Consider the following 20,548-nt stretch of genomic DNA (forward strand, 5'->3'; position numbering starts at 1 on the left):
TAAGGTGAAAGGGTAACAGGATAAATTCACTTATTGTTGGTAAATTATTTTGAAATGAGAACAACTTGGGAGTCAACTCGCGGACCCCGATTGGGTCCCTCTTTGGGAAGGTATCCTATCCCGCTGTATTTCCATTATAAGCTTGACCTGGTTGTAATCAGTTAACTCGCGAATGACGGCTCCATAATTGCACGCAAGTATAGCAATTACTCAATTACAGAATCACGACTCCGGCAGCATTCCCCTCCCCTACCCCCTATCATCAGCCCGCTTTCACACGTGAATCGTGTTGTTTCCCCACCCCGGGTTCGAACAATAAACTACCTGTAGCCTCCCATCTCCTCGCGTTTTAAGAATGGGATGCGCAATTCCCCTTTAAAGCAGGTGGGCTGAGCTTATCCCCCCTCGCTCCTATGGCAACCTAACCCGATCATGCATATTCACACACGTTCGCCTGGTCGTTCGGGCCGGATGGATGAGGGTGATGTCAGCGCGTGAGCCCCGTGGAACGCCGTGTGCGTGTTTCCCATCGTGATTGTCGCCTCGGCGAGAGGAGCGAGCTGACCCCAACCAGCCCACCGTGCCATCACCACCTCCTCCTCTTCCTCCTCCTCCTCCTCCTCCTCTTCCTCCTCCTCCATCCGCCGGTGCGTTCCTCACATGACAGGCAAAGGTGACTTTCAGGCAGTTACCCCCACCCCACCTCCCCACTTTTGCGCGCCATGCAGGCGGAGAGGCGCAAAGATGTGCGCGGTGGCCGAGCGGACCGCCCAGGCTGTGCGTGAAGAGGACGCACGCGAGCTGCCAGGTAGTCGAATCGTCATTTAAAGGTGGGCAAAAATATGTGCGGTTTATTTCATTAAGTGCCACCGCCATCACCATCCTCAGAAGGCAAGTGTGTCATGTGTTGCAAGCTTTCAGGGATTGCTCACAAGCAGATCAGAAGCACCACGCGGGACTGTGCTCGCTTTGCCCAACAAATCTGGATTTGTTCCATTTTCGCTCCATGACATAATGGACAGGTTGCATTCGTCCATGCGTAAACGGCTCTACAGTTTGCCCCAGCACATTGGACACAAACCGTCCATCATGGGCGAAGGGGAAGACGCAGACACGGACACGCGGAGGAAGAGCATCCGGATGAAGGCGCTGCCGTCGCCCACCTCCGGTGGAAGCTGCCGAGGTATCGGGGAGACCAAGAGCGGCGAGTCGCTCATCATGGAGACCGACATTGGGAGACCGATGAAGACCAGCTCCAACGGAGACTGCCGGAGGTTCCGGGGCAGCCTCTCGTCCATCACCAGCCGCCATGTGCACGACTCTGACTCGGCGGAGGTTAGGCGCCTCATCACCGAGGGGGACGTCACCCCGAGCGAGGAGAGCCCCCCGGGAGGGATCGGTGAGGGCGCCACGGAGCAAGGTGCGCAAGGGGCCGGCGCAGGTGGCGCTTCCACCGGCGGCGGCGGCGGCGACGGCGCACCTCCGAGCGAGTCCCAAGCGGACGACCGGTCCGGGTTCATAAAGTTGGATGGAATTGATCAGATCCTCCCTGACGACGAGCGCTTGTACCAGGCCGGCTTCATGCACCGACAGTTCGGGGCCATGCTCCAGCCGGGGGTCAACAAGTTCTCCCTGAGGATGTTTGGAAGCGAGAAGGCGGTGGAGCGGGAACAGGAGCGGGTCAAATCCGCCGGATTTTGGATTATTCACCCCTACAGTGATTTCAGGTAAACAGAATGCACTGCGTGTAACCCTGCTGTTTTGATGCCTTTAGATCATATCAACATTTTTTCGATCAGGGGCCATTTTTCATTCATTAGTCATAATATGAAATTACTGTATATATATATATATATATATATATATATATATATATATATATATATATATATATATATATATATATATATATATCAGTTTTATTTTGATGACAGTGGTACGGTGAACTAGTGGCATCGCCTCACATTTCTGAGGTTGGTGGGTCGGATTCAGGCTGCGGCCTTCTTGTGCGGATTTTGTGTATGTTCTCCCTTTGATTCCGTGGGTTTACCCTGAGTACTCCAGCTTCCTTTCCTATATTCCAAAAATAAATTCATTTAATTGAAGACTAAATTGTTTGTAGGTGAATGTGAGTGTGAATGGTCGTTCATCTGCATGTACCCTGCAAATGGCTGGCAACCTATCGGGGTGTACTACACTTCTCGCCCAAAATCAACTGGGATATCCAGCTCACCTGCAACCAGTCATTTTAAGCGGTACAGAAAATAGATGCATAAATGTATTTTTATAGCAGTTCTGAGGTTTTATTTGTTTATAGAGTGTCATATTGGATCTAATGCTCTCGCGGGCCATACTGTATATGGCCCATTTGCCCTAGGTTTTCCACCACTGCCTAATACGGTGCACATGGCTTCTCTCAAATATTTTTCTCCCCTTTTTATGTTGGGAAACACAGTTGAAAATAAGTGAAGGTGTTTTTCACCCACATAAGGAACCTTTGCATTTACTCTTTTTGGGATGCTCGAGAGGCCTGTGGTATATTATTTTTTATTGAACCTTTATCTAACCAGGTTGGTAGCATTAAGATAAAAAAAGAAAGATTTATTTTTCAAGAGAGATTATGGCCAAGACGTTAGCAAAAACACAAAGTCACAGAAATACGAATAGATACAAAGAACAATTTACAAAGCACAACATTTTGGATTTAACCATCTATGAGTCATATCTATAGGAATCAATTGCTCAAGCAGCCGAGCTAAAACATTGACATTCTATTCACTGTAACTGCTTCAACGTCTTTCATTTTAGATTTAAAAGCATTTAAGAACACCAGTTCCTTGATTAGGGTGCAGAGTACCCTAAAACCCTTCTCCCAATTTCTGAGCAGGTGTTTGAAACAAAGAGCATAAAGAAGTCCGGAGAATTCAAGGAATATTGTCCGGTACTTCTCTTCCTGATAAAGACACATAGGTGGAGAGAAGACACTTAGATTATGGAGCAAATCACTGAGAACACAGACTTTACCAAACAGGGAATTTAGCCAAATATGTACAACTGGTAGCTTATTGTTTATTTCTAGCTGACTGTTCTTACATTTGGGCTTGCAACGAGGCCAGCATGTTAAATTTATTTTTTAAAAGGGGCAAATTAACTACACACATTAAATTTTAAAGCACATTGTTTTAGGATCAATAGCAGCACTTTTCTTTTTATATTCTGCTGATTCCTTAGTGCCCTTGAGTTTGTTTTGGCCATATGCATCTTGATTCATGGCCACATGGAGCCTGCGCTTTAGAGGTCCCTTTTATTTGGGCTTGTTATGTTTTTGTAATACAATATCTGTTTGAAAATCACCTGAGCCATTTATGGTAAGTGCCGGTGAGATACTGTACGTGCTTATTTATTGGCAAAAACAGCAATGATGTGACTGTGAAATCAAAAAAGAAAACATCTATAGTTTGATAGGGAGTAATGAAAATGTTTTTTCCCCTTCGTCTTCTTTCCACTAGCTCATTTCCTGTAGCACGGTAATTAAGGAGGGAAATATTTAATTACAGCTAGTGTCAGATTTAGTTCACTGGTGCAGCTATTCACTGGAACTACATTGTGATTCTTGCACATCTCTCACCTTTCACACTGAATGTTGTCTTATTAGCACGCAATTGGCTGTGCTGAATCCTATCGTACCATCCATTTAGTATCACTTTAATAAATTATCCAGTAAAATAACAATGAAATACTGGAAGCTGAGTTGCTTTCTTGTTACCGTTATTAGCTTGTTACCATTATTTTACAGCTTCCCTACTGTCATCAATTTACTGAGTGTGCTGGCAGTAAGTTACTGTAAGAAAATACTTACAAAAGTAGAGTATAAATTGAGTTCTGGAGTCATGCACCACTTCATACATCATCTGTGAATCATTGCAAGCAGAGGTGGGTAGAGTAACCAAATATTATACTCAAGTAATAGTACTGTTACCTGACAATAATGTGACTCAAGTACAAGTAAAAAGTAGTCCTCCCAAAAATTACTTGAGTAAGAGTAAAACGTACACAGTGATAAAAAATAAGTACTGAGTAAATGGCGAGTAACTTCAGATTTTTTTAAATCAGAGCATGAACATCAATAAAATAAAAATCACACAATAAAGTGTGAATGTGCAAATTCTGATATTGCTGTGTGTGGATGTGTTTAGAGTGTGAGCGAGTAGTGCACGTATCCCAAGAGAGGCATGTATTACAGTTAGTTGTGATAAAATAGCGCTAATGGAGGCTAATATGCACAGCCAAAACAACAACAAAACATCAACAATTTACCGCAAGGTGTTTTCTCAAGTTAGAAGTGGGCTGACATATCCACGTTTGGGCAGACAGTGCTAGACAAATATTAAGATACAGGAAAGCTGTCGTTTTTCTTCCTCTAAATGTAAACACAAATAGCGTGTATTAGCGTGTATTTTATGTTGGCTCACTAACCTGAATCAGGTGACCCCTTGCAAAGACAGCAATCGGCTCCTGTCTCTTGACCTCTACAATACGCTTCCTCCCACAGAAGCATTCTATGGACACCACGTGTATATAATAGACACATATACAACAATGCTTTTCTGCAATGGTGCCGCATTGTTAGTGTTCAGTATTTCTACACAATAGATTTTTATCATCATTTTCTTTCTTGTATAATTGCCATCACTGTTACAATGCAAGATGGGAATTATGGGCATGCATTACAGTACACTTAGATATTTCTGGAAGTAATAAAGTTTATTTACCAAATACCATACAGTAAAATACTGTCCAGTAATTTTACAGTAATTATAGTTTCTACTGCATCATGGGATTTTGGTTGACGTCACACACTAGAAACAAAGAGGAATTATGTTTTTTTTTAAAACATGATGGTTTTATTCATTGTAGCGCTGATGAGTCACACAAGTAAAATATTTTAGCTTGCAGAAGAAGTAGGCCAATTTGAGCAGTCAGAAGGAAGTACACACTAGTACCTAATGCAGCTGGTAAGTCACCAGGTAACGCATTCCTTAGCTTAATTTAGCATACGGCAGAACTGACCGGGATGTTACTCTATCGCACACAACCCACAGTCAGGGTTTCATGAAAACGATAGAAAAACACTGCAAGGCCCGGTCAGAGACTGTGGACAGACCGGATGTGGTCCGTGGACCAGAGTGTGTCCAAGTATTTTTTACAGTAATTACCATTCATTAAAAAAAAATACAGTTACTCTCTGTTTATAGTGTGTGACTTCAACCAAAATCCCATGATGCAGTGGAAACTACATTTGATTACGGTATAATCCCTTTACAGTATTTTACTCTATGGTATGGGGTAAATAACTGTAGAATTTACAGAAATGTTTAACAGTGGAGTTTATGGTAATCCGCAAAATAGAATAAAGGCAACTGGACTGTTATTGTTTGTTGAAGATGTTTCACCTTTAAACAAAAAGGTTTTCAGTTTGAAAATTTTGACTTTATATAAGATTTGTCCCCCTCAAAAAAGTATGCAATTAATGAAACACCTGACGAGTTCATATCATCTGATTTCACCACAATGGAGAGGATTCAAATGGATGACGACTTAATATGTGCAAGTTGTCCCAGCGTGCATGTGCCCAAGAAATATGGTGGGGATTCGTATTTGCACGGAGTCTCCACTGCTGATTTTAAAATCCATCCCAGAATGCAATACTGTTTATAGTATATATTAACGTATTTAATGAAAAACTGTAAGCTACCCACGAATGTATTCCAGAATGCATAATTTTTAGTGAATAATACCGTTTGAATGGAAAACAGTATGTTACTGTCAGAATTTTGACTGTTTTTTTTTTTAAAAGAGTTTTTACAGCAATGTGTTACGGTGTACGTCTTAAAGTGTTTGCACAAGATGTCTGATTCTGCGAGAAATGCGTTATAGTGTGAGTTTGGTGGGGTGAACAAAGGAGAAGTTAGACGTGTCAGGGAATAGAAAACAAGACATATTCCTCTTTCATCTCCTCTAATGAATGAGGTAAATTTTTACCATGATGCCTGACATCATGGGTGGCTTTAATTTTGATGTAAGTGTGACTTTTCTTGTCAGTGAAATAAAGTATGGTTTGGCAATTGGACTAAATGTGGGACAGGTGACTAGAGAGAGTGTGAAGTCCAGCAATCCGTTACTGCCATGGCTGATCCATGTGCAGGGTCACAGTGTGGCGGTGGTTATGGAGCGTGTCCCAGTTGTCATTAGGGAAAGAGGTGGGATAGACACTGGATATGTTGCCTGTCCAATTCATCCATAGGGGTGACACATAGAGACCAACAACCATTACCTACGGGGTTGTAGAGGGTCATTTTTTAAAATGTTTTCTTTTTTGTAATCATAAAAAGGGCATATTTTATGACCCTTTACAATGGAAACGTAATAAAATGCATACCAAACCATTCGTTTGGTGGCAACAAGCCCCTGTGACTCGTAATAATTCTTCATTATAATAATTAAGAATTATCCAAACATTACTTATGGGTCAGTGTCGGCTGCAAACAAGCCAACAAATAATCAAACTAGTTCTCCACTAAACCAAACTTCTGCGGTGGAAGGCAAAAGGTGAGATAACAAATGGTTACTGTCAGCTGGAAACACACAAAAAAAAACATCTTTGTCCACTCAACTAAACTCCCCCACACTCAGTCATCCAATCACAGATCTAACAGCAGCTGTCTTAGATTTGGGATTATTGACAGTCAGTCGGAGTGGATTGATAAAATGGCGGCAACCATGTTTGCTGCGGTTGCTTTGCCCCGCGATGTTTTGCCAAACTAAAACTAAACACGGAATCAAAACCACTAGAATCCATAACAACAGCACAGCGGCACATTTCTAAGCCTATCAACCACTGCTGTTTTCCACTGGACTGCACTGCGAGAGTAATTTTTCTTCATCCTCATCACAATTGTTGTTATGTACGTACATGAATTGCAGTACATTGTTTATCTTCGTTCAAAGCTATAAGCTGTTTACTGTACTGTATTTTTAAGGGTACAGAAATATTTTATGTTTGTAAGGGAAATGCTTTAAAGTGTTTTGTGTTCATATATTGGGAAACATTTATTGTTTAAACTATTAATTTAGGCAATTATAATTACTTTTGAGAGAGCATAGATTATTAATGGCAATTCGCTATTCGCGGTTGGCCTCAGTCCCTAGGCCCTGTCGAATAGTGGGGCTCCACTGGAACTTGAACCGGTCAAAATTACACAGATGGCCATTTTGGTTGTGCTCCTTCCTCACTGTTTGACCCTCTTGCTCTGCCCACCTCTCTTGCTCCCTTACTCACTGTGTTAAATGTCACCAGAGAGGGTGATTTGGGGCTCGGGGAGAACGTCCTCATACTGAAAGGTCAGAGGTTTGGCTCTGGCCCTCGGTTTTGAAATGTCTTTTTGAGCGGGATGCAGAAATAGGCTGCAGCGCTGCGCTCGCTGCATGCAGATGATGCACATGTGACTCTCTCAGCAAAATGTTGAGATTAAATCCCACCAAGGAGTCGATGCCCCCCTCCCAAAAAAAAATAAAAATAAAAATAAGGTTAACCAACTTGATTGGGGTCAGAGGGAGGATACTGGGCCTGCGTTCGGCTGATGAGCAGTTCTGGGTGTACCCCCCACCTCTCGCCCAGTCAGCTGGGATAGACTCCAACACACCCAGGGCTCTAATTAGGATAAACAGTTCCAAGAATTGATGGATGGATGGATGGACTGATGGTACAGACAACATAGGATTACATAATCATTCACCTATACAGTGCATTTGTTTACAGTGGTACCATGACTTTTGAGTTTAATTTGGTCCATGACCAAGCTCGTAACTCAATATACTCGTATAGCAAATCCATATTCCCTGTTCAAATGAGATGAAAGGCTATTTATCCCTGCCAGCCCCCCAAAAACCACCCAATTTTTTTGTTTACATTTTTAATGACAGAAAATAGCACTATGTAAATCCATTCATCCATCCATTTTCTGAGCCGCTTCTCCTCACTAGGGTCGCGGGCGTGCTGGAGCCTATCCCAGCTGTCATCGGGCAGGAGGCGGGGTACACCCTGAACTGGTTGCCAGCCAATTGCAGGCACTGTGTATAAAAATATACTAAAACATTATGAAAGAGAATTAAAAAAAATAAACTGTTTTCATAAAGTTTAATTACTGCCAACCACAGCTTTCATGTTGTTCGTGTGCCTTTTGGGTGTGGCTTAGTGAGTGGTGTCAGGAATACCACAGTGCAGAAAATGCCCAAATTACGATTCACTTACTGGTTTGATCTATATAACGTCTGAAAATAAGCAAAAATGTTGATCATTATTTTCAATAAAAGAAGATAACAAAGACAATCAGTCTGCATTTACTGAAGACTACAGAAATACCAAAATATTTACTGCCGAGAAGCTGAAACTCTAAGGATTTTTAAACTTTTAAGCTGCACACGGTCTCTAAATGATTAATCGATAATGAAAATAGTTATCGATTAATTTGATAAGCGATTAATCATTGCACCTTACTTGCAAGTCGCAACAGAAATAAAGAATCGATCAAGCGACGGCTTATAACTTGAAACACATTTATATGGGGCACGTGCCATGCGTCAATGTACCATCGTAGTTAGAAACAGTTTTTAACATAAAGAAAATAATGGAAGTGGAAATAATATGTTCCAGTCATCAAACTGTATAGGTTAATATTTTGAATGTAGAATTGTAACTTGGATGCATGGTGGTTAGTGGTTAAGGCAGAAGCCTTACAGTTCTGTGGTTCTCGGTTTGAATTTCATCTCTAGCCTTCCTGTGTGGAATTTTCATATTAAAGATCATTTTACTCCCCTTTGCAATTGGCTTTCCATGCGATTTAGGATTGTTTTCCCAGAAGATTGGAAAAAGGAGATAACACTATACAACTAAAATCATGGATGTGATACCCAATCAGGTACGAGTGTGGCCAGAAGGGTCCTTTGAGGCACTTGAACACCACCACAGACTGGACCATGTTCAAACAGGCTGCCACCTACAACTCCATCACAGACCTTCAGGAGTACACCGAGACTGTTACTGCCTACAGCAGCAAGTGGATGGATGATGTCACCACGACTAAGTCCATCACTGTCCGTGCTAATCAGAAGCCATGGCTGTCGGGGGAGGTCTACAGACTACTGAAGGTCCGCAACGCGGCTTTTAGATCTGGGGCTAATGAGGGCCTGAGGAAAGCCAGGGCCAATCCGTCCCGTGGCATCAGGGAGCCCAAAAGGGAGTACTCCAGGAAGATTGCTCACTGCTTCAGTGACAGCAGTTACACCTGCGACAGCTCCACCTCCTGCTAAATGAGCTAAATGACTTCTTTGCTCGCTTTGAGGCACACAACAGCACCGCTGCAGACAAGACTCCACTCCCTCCTGGTGACCAAGTGCTGACACTGACCTGGCACAGTGTGAAAATATCTCTCGACAAGATCAACACACAAAAAGCCCCGGGCCCAGATAACATACCTGGTCGTGTTCTGAGGGACGATGCAGCTGAACTCACAGATGTCTTCATGGACATCTTTAACACCTCCTTGAGTCAGGGTGTTGTCCCCATGTGCTTCAAATCAACCACCACCATCCTTGACACGAAGAAGTCGTCTCCCTCCTGCCTCAATGACTACCGTCCGGTAGTGCTCACTCCCATTCTGATGAAGCACTTTGAGCGGCTAGGCATGCAGCACATCAAGCCTCCCCCCCCCCCCACCCTCCCTCCTTGGACCGCTTCTAGTTTGCATATCGGTCCAACCGGTCAACCGATGATTCAGTCTCCACCGCCCTCCACTCTGCCCTCACACACCTTGACTCTAAGGACTCAGACTGCTGTTCATAGACTTCAACTCAGCATTCAATACCATCATCCCTCAACAACTGGTCTATAAATTGGACCAGCTGGGGCTCAACACTTCGATGTGCAACTGGCTCCTGGGCTTTCTGACAGGGAGACCGCAAGCAGTACGGGTCGGCAGCAATACATCCAGCACCATCACTCTGAACAAGGGAGCCCCTCAAGGTTGTGTGTTGAGTCCCCTCCTCTTCACCCTGCTGACCTATGACTGCACACCGACATACAGCTCCAACCTCTCCATCAAGTTTGCAGACGACACAACTGTTGTGGGTCTCATCAGCAACAGGAAGAGACAGACTACAGGAGTTAGGTGATCTGCCTGGCCGGGTGGTGCATGGACAACAATCACTCCCTAAATGTGAAAAAAAAAACAACTAGGAGATTGTTGCGCTCCCCTGAACATCAATGGTGCTGGCGTGGAGAGAGTGTGCAGCTCCAAGTTCCTGGGAGTGCACATCACCGAGGACCTCTCCTGGACCAGCAACACCTCATCACTGACCAAGAAAGCTCACCAGTGTCTCTACTTCCTGCACAAGCTGAGAAGAGCCAGAGCCCCAATCCCCATCATGTGCTCGTTCTACAGAACGACCATAGAGATCATACTAACCAACTGTATCACTGTGTGGTACGGAGCCTGCACTGCATCTTACGCAAGACTCTCCACCGCATAGTGAGGGCAGCTGAGAAGATCATTGGAACCTCTCTTCCCTCCCTGCAGGACATTTACACCACCCGCCTCACCCGCAAAGCCCTCCACATAGCAAGGGATGCCACCCATTCATCACACAGCCTCTTCAGTCTGCTGCCATCAGGGAGGAGACTGCGGAGTCTGCGGACCAGGACTAGCCGACTCAAAGACAGTTTTATTCATCAGGCTGTCAGGAATCTGAACTCTCTGATGCGCTCTGCCCCCTCTACCTCTTCTGTCCTCTGCCCACCTGAACTCTGATGCCCCACAGACATGGACATGGACATGAACACACACACACACACACACACACACACACACACACGAGACTCAGGATCGCACCAGCCACTTTGCTGCTGCACCAGCCACTTTAGCAGCATTGGGGTTTTGTCATCTAATTTATGTCTTATTTGCCTTGGTTCTCTGACCTTGACGATGTCGCACACATACCCCGATCTTTGATATTTGCACATTCAATTAATATTTTTTATACTGTATATACCATAGTTTTATTTAGCTTTTTATATTATTTGTACTGTCTTTTTGTAGCACCGCGGGCCCTTGAGTACCGTAATTTCAATCCTCTGTATGTGTTACACATATTGAAGAACTGACAATAAAGCACCTTAAGCCTTGAGAGCTAAAAATGTACCACGTGTCTCCGTCCATTCAAGTATTGAAGATGCTTGCATGTTTTTCTGCTGCTAACAGGGAGACGACGAGACACACCACTTTTAATGCACCATTTCACAATTAAATGAAACTATAATGGAGCATTACCAAGCTACCTCTCTGAGGAAGTGTGTCATTAGTCGTTCGTCAGCGTTAAAGTAAGTTTTTTTTAGAAATAATGGCAAAGTTAGACACGAGGGGGAATAGCGTGCCATGTCAGGGAGATGATACTGCACGTTGAGACTACTTTCAGAATGCATTTGAGTTATAATGCGCTGAGGGGGAAACGGTACTTTTGACACCTACATTCTCCAAAATCAGGATGAGCACGGGACAAAATGAGTCTAATTAAACTACACAGTGATCTGAGTGGGACCTTTTTATTGGGGCCGCAGAAGAGAAGGGTCGTCGTTACTAAAAGTTTTATTCCTATGTCTGCATCAAAGCCTTAGCGCTATAAACTCAAATTAGAGTGTCACAAGGAATCACATAGTCGTCACTTCGCCAGAATTCGGCAGAAATCTTCCCTTGTCAAGTATTGTGTAACACTAAGAAGCGGGGAGGAGCGGTATCCAGCCAGAGAAAAAGACAGATTAAAAATGGCATCATAATCCAATCTAGAGCCTCATTTTCCACATCCAAAGCCCAGCGGCCGCCTTCCCTTCTGAACGAGCATCTTGCAAGTGAGGAGATGCGGTCAGCAACATAGTGACACTGAGCAACCCCCGCCCCCAAAACATGATTCTTTTAAATGTGGAAGCTTTTTAAGCCCACATGGACCATATCTGCTGATTGGTGCTGCCTTTTCTGTCCCTCTGCAGCTCCGCATAAGCCCTGCTAAGACCTATCAGTGCTTGCAGTCCTTGGTTATAAATATTGACATTTAATACAGTGGAACCTTTGAGGCTCCAAAATCCTGTTTGGACTTTGATTTATTAAAATTTGAACCGATTAGATTTTTTTTAACCCATATATAATAATAGCAAACAGTTTTTTTTAAACATTCAAACATTCTTAACTGTCATACGTGTAAAAATAAGTAATTAGTTGCTTTGATGGGTTCTTTGTAAAAGGCCAAGGCAGATTAATCCTGGATCTTCTGCTATTATCTCTTGTACGATTTGGTGCTGTTGTAGTTAGTAAGGAGTGAACTAGTGGTTAGCATGTCAGTTTAACTGTTCTGAGGTTCATTTGAAATCTCTGCTGGGACTTTCCTGTGGTTTCCATGTTCTAGCCATGCTTGTGACTCTTCTCACTTCAAACCCAGACCATAACATCCCTGTGAGTGTTCACCTCTGTCGGGTGTCTCGCAACCCAAAGGTTGTGGGTTCGAAACCCATTTCGCCTGATGAAAAGAGGATTAACGATATTTAATTTCCCATCAATAATAAAACCAAAAGTGAGCTGTGGTTAGTTAACGTAATGAGACCCACCTGCCAGGCACACATGTCCTGGACATTGGTTACAGTTCAACAGATCATATAATTCATTTAATTCCATTTTTGGAAAATTTTTAAATACAACCACCATTAATGAATGGATTGTATTTCATCAGAATGGTGGACTTGTGGCTAGCATTTCTGCCTCAGTGTTTGTTCCCCAACCTTCCTATGTGGAGTGTGCATGTTCTGCCTGTGCTTGTGTGGGTTTCTAGCTGCCTCCCACATTCCATAACCATGCATGTTAGGCTAATGTGAACAGTAATTTAAGTGTGAGCGGTTGTGTACTGTATATGTGCCCTGCGACAGGCCAGCGACTGGGTGCAGTCCATTACTGGTTCTAGTTCATCTTAAATATGTTTCTAGGCATTGGAGTTAGGGCTTTTAACCTCTTCCATACCAAACTCATCCAAGCAGCCTTTATAGTTGATACCTTAAAAGTATACAATCCCAAGTAAAATGGAAGCTGGGAGCATGAATATGAGAGATACTACCCATCCATCCATCCATTTTCTTTACCACATATCCTCACTAGGGTCACGGGCGTGTTGGAGCCTATCCCAGCTATCGTCAGGCGAGAGGCGGGGCACACTCTGAACTGGTCACCAGCCAATCGCAGGGTACATATAAACAAACAACCACTCGCACTCACATTCACACCGATGGGCAATTTAGAGTCTTCAGTTAACCCACCATGCATGTTTTTGGGATGTGGGAGGAAACCGGAGTACCCAAAGAAAACCCATGCAGGTTCGGGGAGAACATGCAACCTCCACACAGGTGGGGCCGGGATTTGAACCCTGGTCCTCAGGACTGCGAGGCAGATGTGCTAATCAGTCGCCCAATGTGCCACCACAGATCCTACCATCAATGGAAATAAATGACTGATTACTAAGGCAGCGGTGACAGTGGTTAGCACGTCTGCCTCACAGTTATGGTTCTTGGTTCGAATCTCACCTATGGCACTCCAGTGTGTACTTCCTCCCACATTCCCAAAACATGCATGCTAGGCTATGCGAATCAACAAAAATGTCCATTAGTGTGAATGTGAGTGTGAATGTTTGTTACTCTATATGTGGTTGGCAACCACTCCAGAACGTACCCTGCCTCTTGCTGGGATAGGCTGCATCTCACCCACGACCCTAATGAAGACAAGCACTGTGGAAAAAAAAAAAAAAAAAAGGATGGATGGATGGATGTTGCTAGTAAGTCTCATAAATTTTGGATTACTTTAAATGGCAAATATGCACTGTGGATGACCACCAGCACTCTACTTATTTTACAGTAGTCCCTCCAATATATATATATATATATATATATATATATATATATATATATAAAAAGACAGAAACCAAGTGGTTGAAAAGAATTGATTCACTCCTGTCGAGGTAAGTGTCTTCAAGAAAAGAGTGTGCAGACGGAATAAAAGGCTGTTGCGAGACAGAAGACTTCGCAGAGAGGATGGAAGGATTCGCCTGACGACTGTTGCAAAGGGATTTGACTGATTGACAGAAACTACAGGACAACCAACCCCCGTCTCTGATAGTGTTGGCAACAGGAAAGAGGTGGGGGGCTTAATAGAACCTTTGATGCAAATGGAAGGGGAGAAAAAAAAAGTTATAATGTGTGACACTTTCCTTTGTCACGAGGGAAACGTGAAAGACTTTCCAACAGATGTGTCCTCTAGGCTCTGAATCACCAGATAATTAAAAGGCACTCGGCGATCAGAGGGCTGCATTCTAATATTGCGCCGTGTTGTCTGGAGCTCGGCACACAGTGCTGTTACATTGATAGGATTCATCCGGATATTTCTCTGGGCAAAGAGACAAACATCATCTGGTTTTCATCTGGCATAGATGGAGATTTCATTGTCTGAGCGGGGGAAACATTTTGTCACTTGGCATTGTACAGTGGAACCTCAAAAGCGGAATGCTGAATTTGCACAATGTGATATTTGATCAAAGATTTTTTTTTTTTTTAAACACACCTAAAAAATCTGTCAAACGGCCGTCATGCATGACCTCACTCTGGTTCACAATGTTATACTGTAGGAGTAGTAGTAGTTGTAGTTGAAGAACCACTTGTCCACGCAATTCTATGCAAGAAATCAGACCCCAACATATCTGGTAAGACTTTTGGTGAACATCATTTGCATTTTTGCAGTTTCTTCGTGATGGTACCACAGAATGGTAACAGTGTTTGCAAACAGGAAAATTGTGATTAAGACCGTAGGCGCTGAAACTAAATTATTATTATTATTATTAATAATTATTAATGAAATAATAATTCATCATGTTTCCAATAAAGAATACAATTTATGACAATAATACTTATAAGTGTTATTCATAATAATAATATGTATTATTTATGTGTGTATTATTATTATTCCATCCATCCATTTTCTGAGCCACTTCTCCTCACTAGGGTCACGGGCGTGCTGGAGCCTATCCCAGCTGTCATCGGGCAGGAGGCGGGGTACACCCTGGACTGGTTGCCAGCCAATCGCAGGGCACATACAAACAAACAACCATTCGCACTCACAGTCACACCTACGGGCAATTTAGAGTCACCAATTAATGCATGTTTTTGGGTTGTGGGAGGAAACCGGAGTGCCTGGAGAAAACCCACACAGGCACGGGGAGAACATGCAAACTCCACACAGGCAGGGCCGGGGATTGAACCCGGGTCCACAGAACTGTGAGGCTGACGCTCTAACCAGTCGTCCACCGTGCCGCCGTTGTTATTATTATTCCCAATAATATATATATATGTATAATATGTATTGTTGTGTATTATTATTATTATTATTATTATTATTGGAGCACAGAGTCCAAAGCAAACATGATGAAGCAGCATTTAGCTATTATAGTGCACACAAATGGAATAAGTTGCCAACAGAAGCCCCCAAGTGTGAATGTTTTTAAGTACAGGTTAAAAACCCTTCTTTTTTCCCATGCTTTTTAGAGCATTTCCACTTTTAAATGATATTTCTTGCACTGTATGCTGTTTTAATTGTTCTCATTTATTTTTTTCTCTTTGTTTAAAATGTTTATAGGCTGTTCTTTTCTTTGTTTTTAAATGCTTTTAATCATGTAAAGCACATTGCGTTATCTTGTGTATGTACCCTATGATTGGTTGGTGACCAGTTCAGTGTGTACGCCGCCTTTTGCCCAGAGTCAGCTGTGATGGGTGCTAGCATGCCCTCGACCCTGGTGAGGATAAGTGATTCAGAAAATGGATGGGTGGGTGGATATTATTATTATTATTATTATTATTATTATTACATCTCATATATCAAAGAAGAGCAGGCAAGTGATGTGATGGCAAAGAAGAAATATAATGACAGAGATAGAACAGGAAATTGAAAGTCGAGGCAGGATGGTAACCAAAGTGTTACCCGCTTCTATTTGAGCTTCCTAAAATTTGTTGGCACAGTCCTGAATCTTGAATTAATTTTCATGGTGGTTGGGTATACTCTATGTGTACTTATATTTGTCATCAAAATCTCCTAATTGGAATTCGCCTCAATTTTTGGAGAAAAGAGAAAAGTGTAATTTCGCACAAAAATTCGAGAGGTCAAACCCAAGACTTGAGACATCAGCTCAGTGAGCATCTAAAGCATGAATGCTATAGTTCTTTGTCTTTTTCTTTGTGATACCACCACCAGAGCAGACTACAATTTAAATTCATTTTGACGTAGTGATAGCGGCTAAAACATTTATGTCCTGGCTGCTCAGTACAATATGACAAAAGCGGCAATAAATCAACCACAATAATAAAAGAAGAACCTAATTTTACTGTGACACATTGATTCCCCCCCCCCCTGATAATAAACATTGGTTGAGTTCTTTTAAGTCCTGTCTGTTAAAAGGTAAGATGTGACATTTATTTAGGAATTTCTTAAATTGAATTTGAAACATTTTTAGTTTACTTTCAAGTTGTACTATCAATTGTTAGCTAACAGTTTGATCCTGGAACAGATTATTTAAAATCTCCTATCTCCTATCTCGTCCAGCATACCCGTGACCCTAGTGAGGCTAAGTGGTGTAGAAAATGGATGGGTGGATGAATTCCGCTGTAGCAAATTTAGAATTGTAAATTTCTCTGTGCTCCCTCTTTTTCCACCCATTATTAGGGTCGGGGGTGAGCTGGACCCTATCCCAGCTGACTTTGGTCGAAAGGCGGGCTAAATGCCGGACCAGTCACCAGCCAAATGCAACCGTTCTTTTTTTTTATTTTATTTTTTTATACTATTAGTCCCTGGATCCAGAATACATTCTGAATAATCTCCTAAAAATATAACAGATTATTATTATGATTATGTAGTTGTGCACAAAATGGGCTGTAGAAAAACACGCAACCAAAATCATGAACTCTTTGACTACTGCGACGAATTGATGTTTTTATTTCCTGACTCTGTTGACTTATAACAATCCGTTATCAGATGACTAAAATGGTTTCTTGAGCTGTCATAACGAGTAATTAAAGGCTGAATTGTGACTGCAGTAGCTCAACACACATCCTTTGTTTCTTGATAAAATAGAGTCCATTCCCAACATCTCAGCACCCTGATGAATTATTATTATTATTTTTTTTGGTAGCATTTTTTAACTCGTGTTCCCAAATGGCGTCGTCCTCGTGGAGAGGGAGCAGCTATCTCAAGTATACAAGACAACAGGCATGTGCGCGTGTGAGTATGTGCGTGCGCGGATATGTTTGCACATCAGACGCAAAAACAATCTTTTATACGTCACCAGGGTTGATTATAGCTGATTTGAGAGTGTGTTTTGCAATTGATTTGTTTGGGTCTTCTGGGGGGCGGCGAACGTGGCAATGTTGAGTGTATGGAAAAATTTGATGTAGGGAGATGGTGGGTTTCTCTCGGTGTGGTGTGGCAGAGGTCACTTTACACAAAGGGTTAAAGGTATTCTGTAAAAGCTCCTGCCTTCCTGCCTGCCTTCCTGCCTGCCTGCCTACCTACTGACCTACCAACCTACCTACCGAATTGCAAAATCTCTGTATCCAGTAATAGTGTGTGATACTGCAAGATCTATCCGATACCAAGTACAGGATGTTCTAGGTTTATGAAAAGGTTCCATTCCTGCAGCTGCGACATAACCCGAATTTGTATATAATCAATAGTCTATCACAGTGTATCATATTATGCTAATTCAGTTGTAAACTCGTAATTGCAATAAATACTAAAAGAGCTAAAAACCTCTAGTCAATAAATATTAAACAATCAAATGAAAAACAAATGAAATGTTTTTCGGTAACTGAGCGTGCCGACTTCTTTGTCTTGATGATGTATTCTTATGCCGCCGCGCAAACTATTGTAGTTTTATTCTAAACCTAACTTCATATGTCAGGACAATTGTACTCATCAAAGTGATGAATCAGAATTTATTTCCATGACCTTTAAGTGTTTTTTTAAATTTTTTAAATTATTTTCATTTATTCTTTTATTTTTTTACCCCTTTGGATCATATAATTCCGTAAAAGGCAGGACCTAATTGGTTTATAGGTATGTATAGAAAATTCTCTATTATTGTGGTACAATCAACGTTTTGTCGAGAAACGGGAACTAAACAACTTCCGCCATTTATTGTCATGTATTAAGCCAATTAATTTAATACAAAAACTAAAATTCCTCCCTTCATTGCCCTTGTTTTTTGGCTTTGTATCTTAAATAAACAGTGTACAAAATAACACAAATCATCCATCCATTTTCTGTACCGCTTTATCCTCACAAGGGTCACGGGTCTGCTGGAGCCTATCCCAGCTATGTTCCGGCGAGAGGCGGGGTACACCCTCTCAACTGGTCGCCAGCCAATCACAGGGCTAACACAAATCAATCAAACATTTAAAAAAAATGTTAAAGGTCCCATATTTAGACCTCAATAGAGTGACTCTCTAACATGGATTTAGTATGAAAAGTGTATTTCCCTTAAAAAAACAAAACAAAAAAGAAAAACCTTGGTTTCGTCATAGTAGTGGGCCCTTCTGACAGCTACTTCTGTTTGACCCAGTTTTGGATCCGCTTTGCTCATATTTCACGGACTCCCCCCTTTCCCCTGATTGGTCGGCTCCGTGTAGAAGACCCAACTCTCACTATTTGTGAGAGCACACTTTGTTATGTTGACAGCGCTGGCTCAGGAGCAGAGAGGTAGGCGGAGATCTTCACTAGTGAAGTCGATAAGCTTGAGAAGTTCGAGTGAGCTGATTTCAGGCCTCTCGGCAGAAAAACGTCTGTAACTCAGGAATGAGTAGACGATTTAAATTCATATTTCATATGTTTATTGGGGGACCATAGAGCCAATACTACATCCCAAATACTAGAAAAGTTGGTTTGGTAAAATACGGGACATGCAAAGTCGAATATGTGAACAAGAAAGAAACTAAATTTTGGGATTATTGCCCTTAGGTGCACATCTCTTCTAACTTTGAAAAATAAAACATTAAAAACCAATAGTGAAAATACAATAAATAAAGTGAAAAATATCAACACCTAAAGCCTTGCATTCAAAGAAATTGCAGCAGTGCATACAGGCGAGAAACTGAAACTAAAGTATCCATCTCATTACACTTTTACACATCAATATCAATATGTCCACTGAATTTCGTGTCAATCAAACTTTTTTTCTGTCAGTGTTACTGAGTTGAATTTTGAAGAGTCATCTTCTGGATCAGGACCCCTAAAGTACATACATTTCAACCATGATAAACACACTTGCAAGTATTCGTGTTTTTTGTAAATTGGAAGAATAATGATGAGCAATTATTCCAAGAGGGTTTTTGCACTACCTGGTACTCGAGCCCTAGAAAGAAATACAGATCCAGATACAATACAGAATAAAAAAAATGCAGAAGAAACCCAGACCCATGAAAACATAACTTTCCTGTCAGAGGTAATCAAACGTTTTGCATTTAAGATGCATGCATGAAGTAAACTCCAGCATGTCATCTTTTGCCCTTAATAAAGCAATCTTTTATAATGCTAATCTGCACAGAGGTATGACACTCTCACGTGGCACAGCTCCTGTGTCTCCCTCTTTTCACTGTTTGCATTGAATAACTCCCCCTTTAATTTTGCAACAGTTAAACACAGGGATTACAGAGGGTTCTGGCCCGGGTCTGAAAGTGGGCTAGTCAAAATAGGCTGCCCGTTCTCATCCACAAATATTGAGCCAAGAGATTATTACAGCACAATTTATTTAATGGAGGGAGCCCATGCAGAGGCACGGGGAGAGTGTGTTTGGCCACGGGGTAGAAGAAGGGTGCCTGTCACGGTGGCGGAATGATTGAACGCTACCGTGAGACCTCCCTCGATTATACGAAGCAGTGTGAAACCTGAACAACTCAAAAATAAATTATATATTTTTTTCATTTTACATGTCAGACAGTCAGAATTCCTCCACCCCCACCTCTCCCTCCTGACATCATTTAATGCAGCTTCACGTATTAAGAGAGTTTAACCTTGTGATGGTAATCTGGAGGCGAGATTATATTGATTGATTGGACATCATATACATTTTGAAAATGGGAAAGCCAGCTGCTGTACTGTATTTGGCTCGCCTAACAAATGTAATGTTGTGTGTCCTTCCCGCTCCGCCATCTCCTGTGCTGCCACATCAATTTATTATCTCCCCAGGTGGATACACAGCCAGACTTGCCTGCCAAAACCACTTTTAACACCTTCAACACCACAGTTATGTTATTCCCTAACCCTCACACCCCCTCTGCCCTCCTCCACCATACTGGAAAGTTGGAATGGTCGACGCTCTGAGCATAATTTGCCATCACTTTAATTTTGCTCAACGTTTTAGTTGGAAT

General features: G+C 42.2%; 1 protein-coding gene across 1 annotated transcript in view; it reads left to right on the plus strand.

The window, feature by feature from the left end:
• Positions 1–996: 996 nt before the first annotated feature.
• LOC133415609 (potassium/sodium hyperpolarization-activated cyclic nucleotide-gated channel 4-like) overlaps positions 997–20,548 on the plus strand; it is a 154,788-nt gene continuing 135,236 nt past the window's right edge. The window contains 1 exon segment of the mRNA XM_061701766.1: positions 997–1,727. Within this exon segment, the coding sequence (XP_061557750.1) occupies positions 1,015–1,727 (713 nt within the window). The 5' untranslated portion in view covers positions 997–1,014.

Source organism: Phycodurus eques, chromosome 2, assembly GCF_024500275.1.
Source record: "Phycodurus eques isolate BA_2022a chromosome 2, UOR_Pequ_1.1, whole genome shotgun sequence".
Classification (NCBI taxonomy): Eukaryota; Metazoa; Chordata; class Actinopteri; order Syngnathiformes; family Syngnathidae; genus Phycodurus; species Phycodurus eques.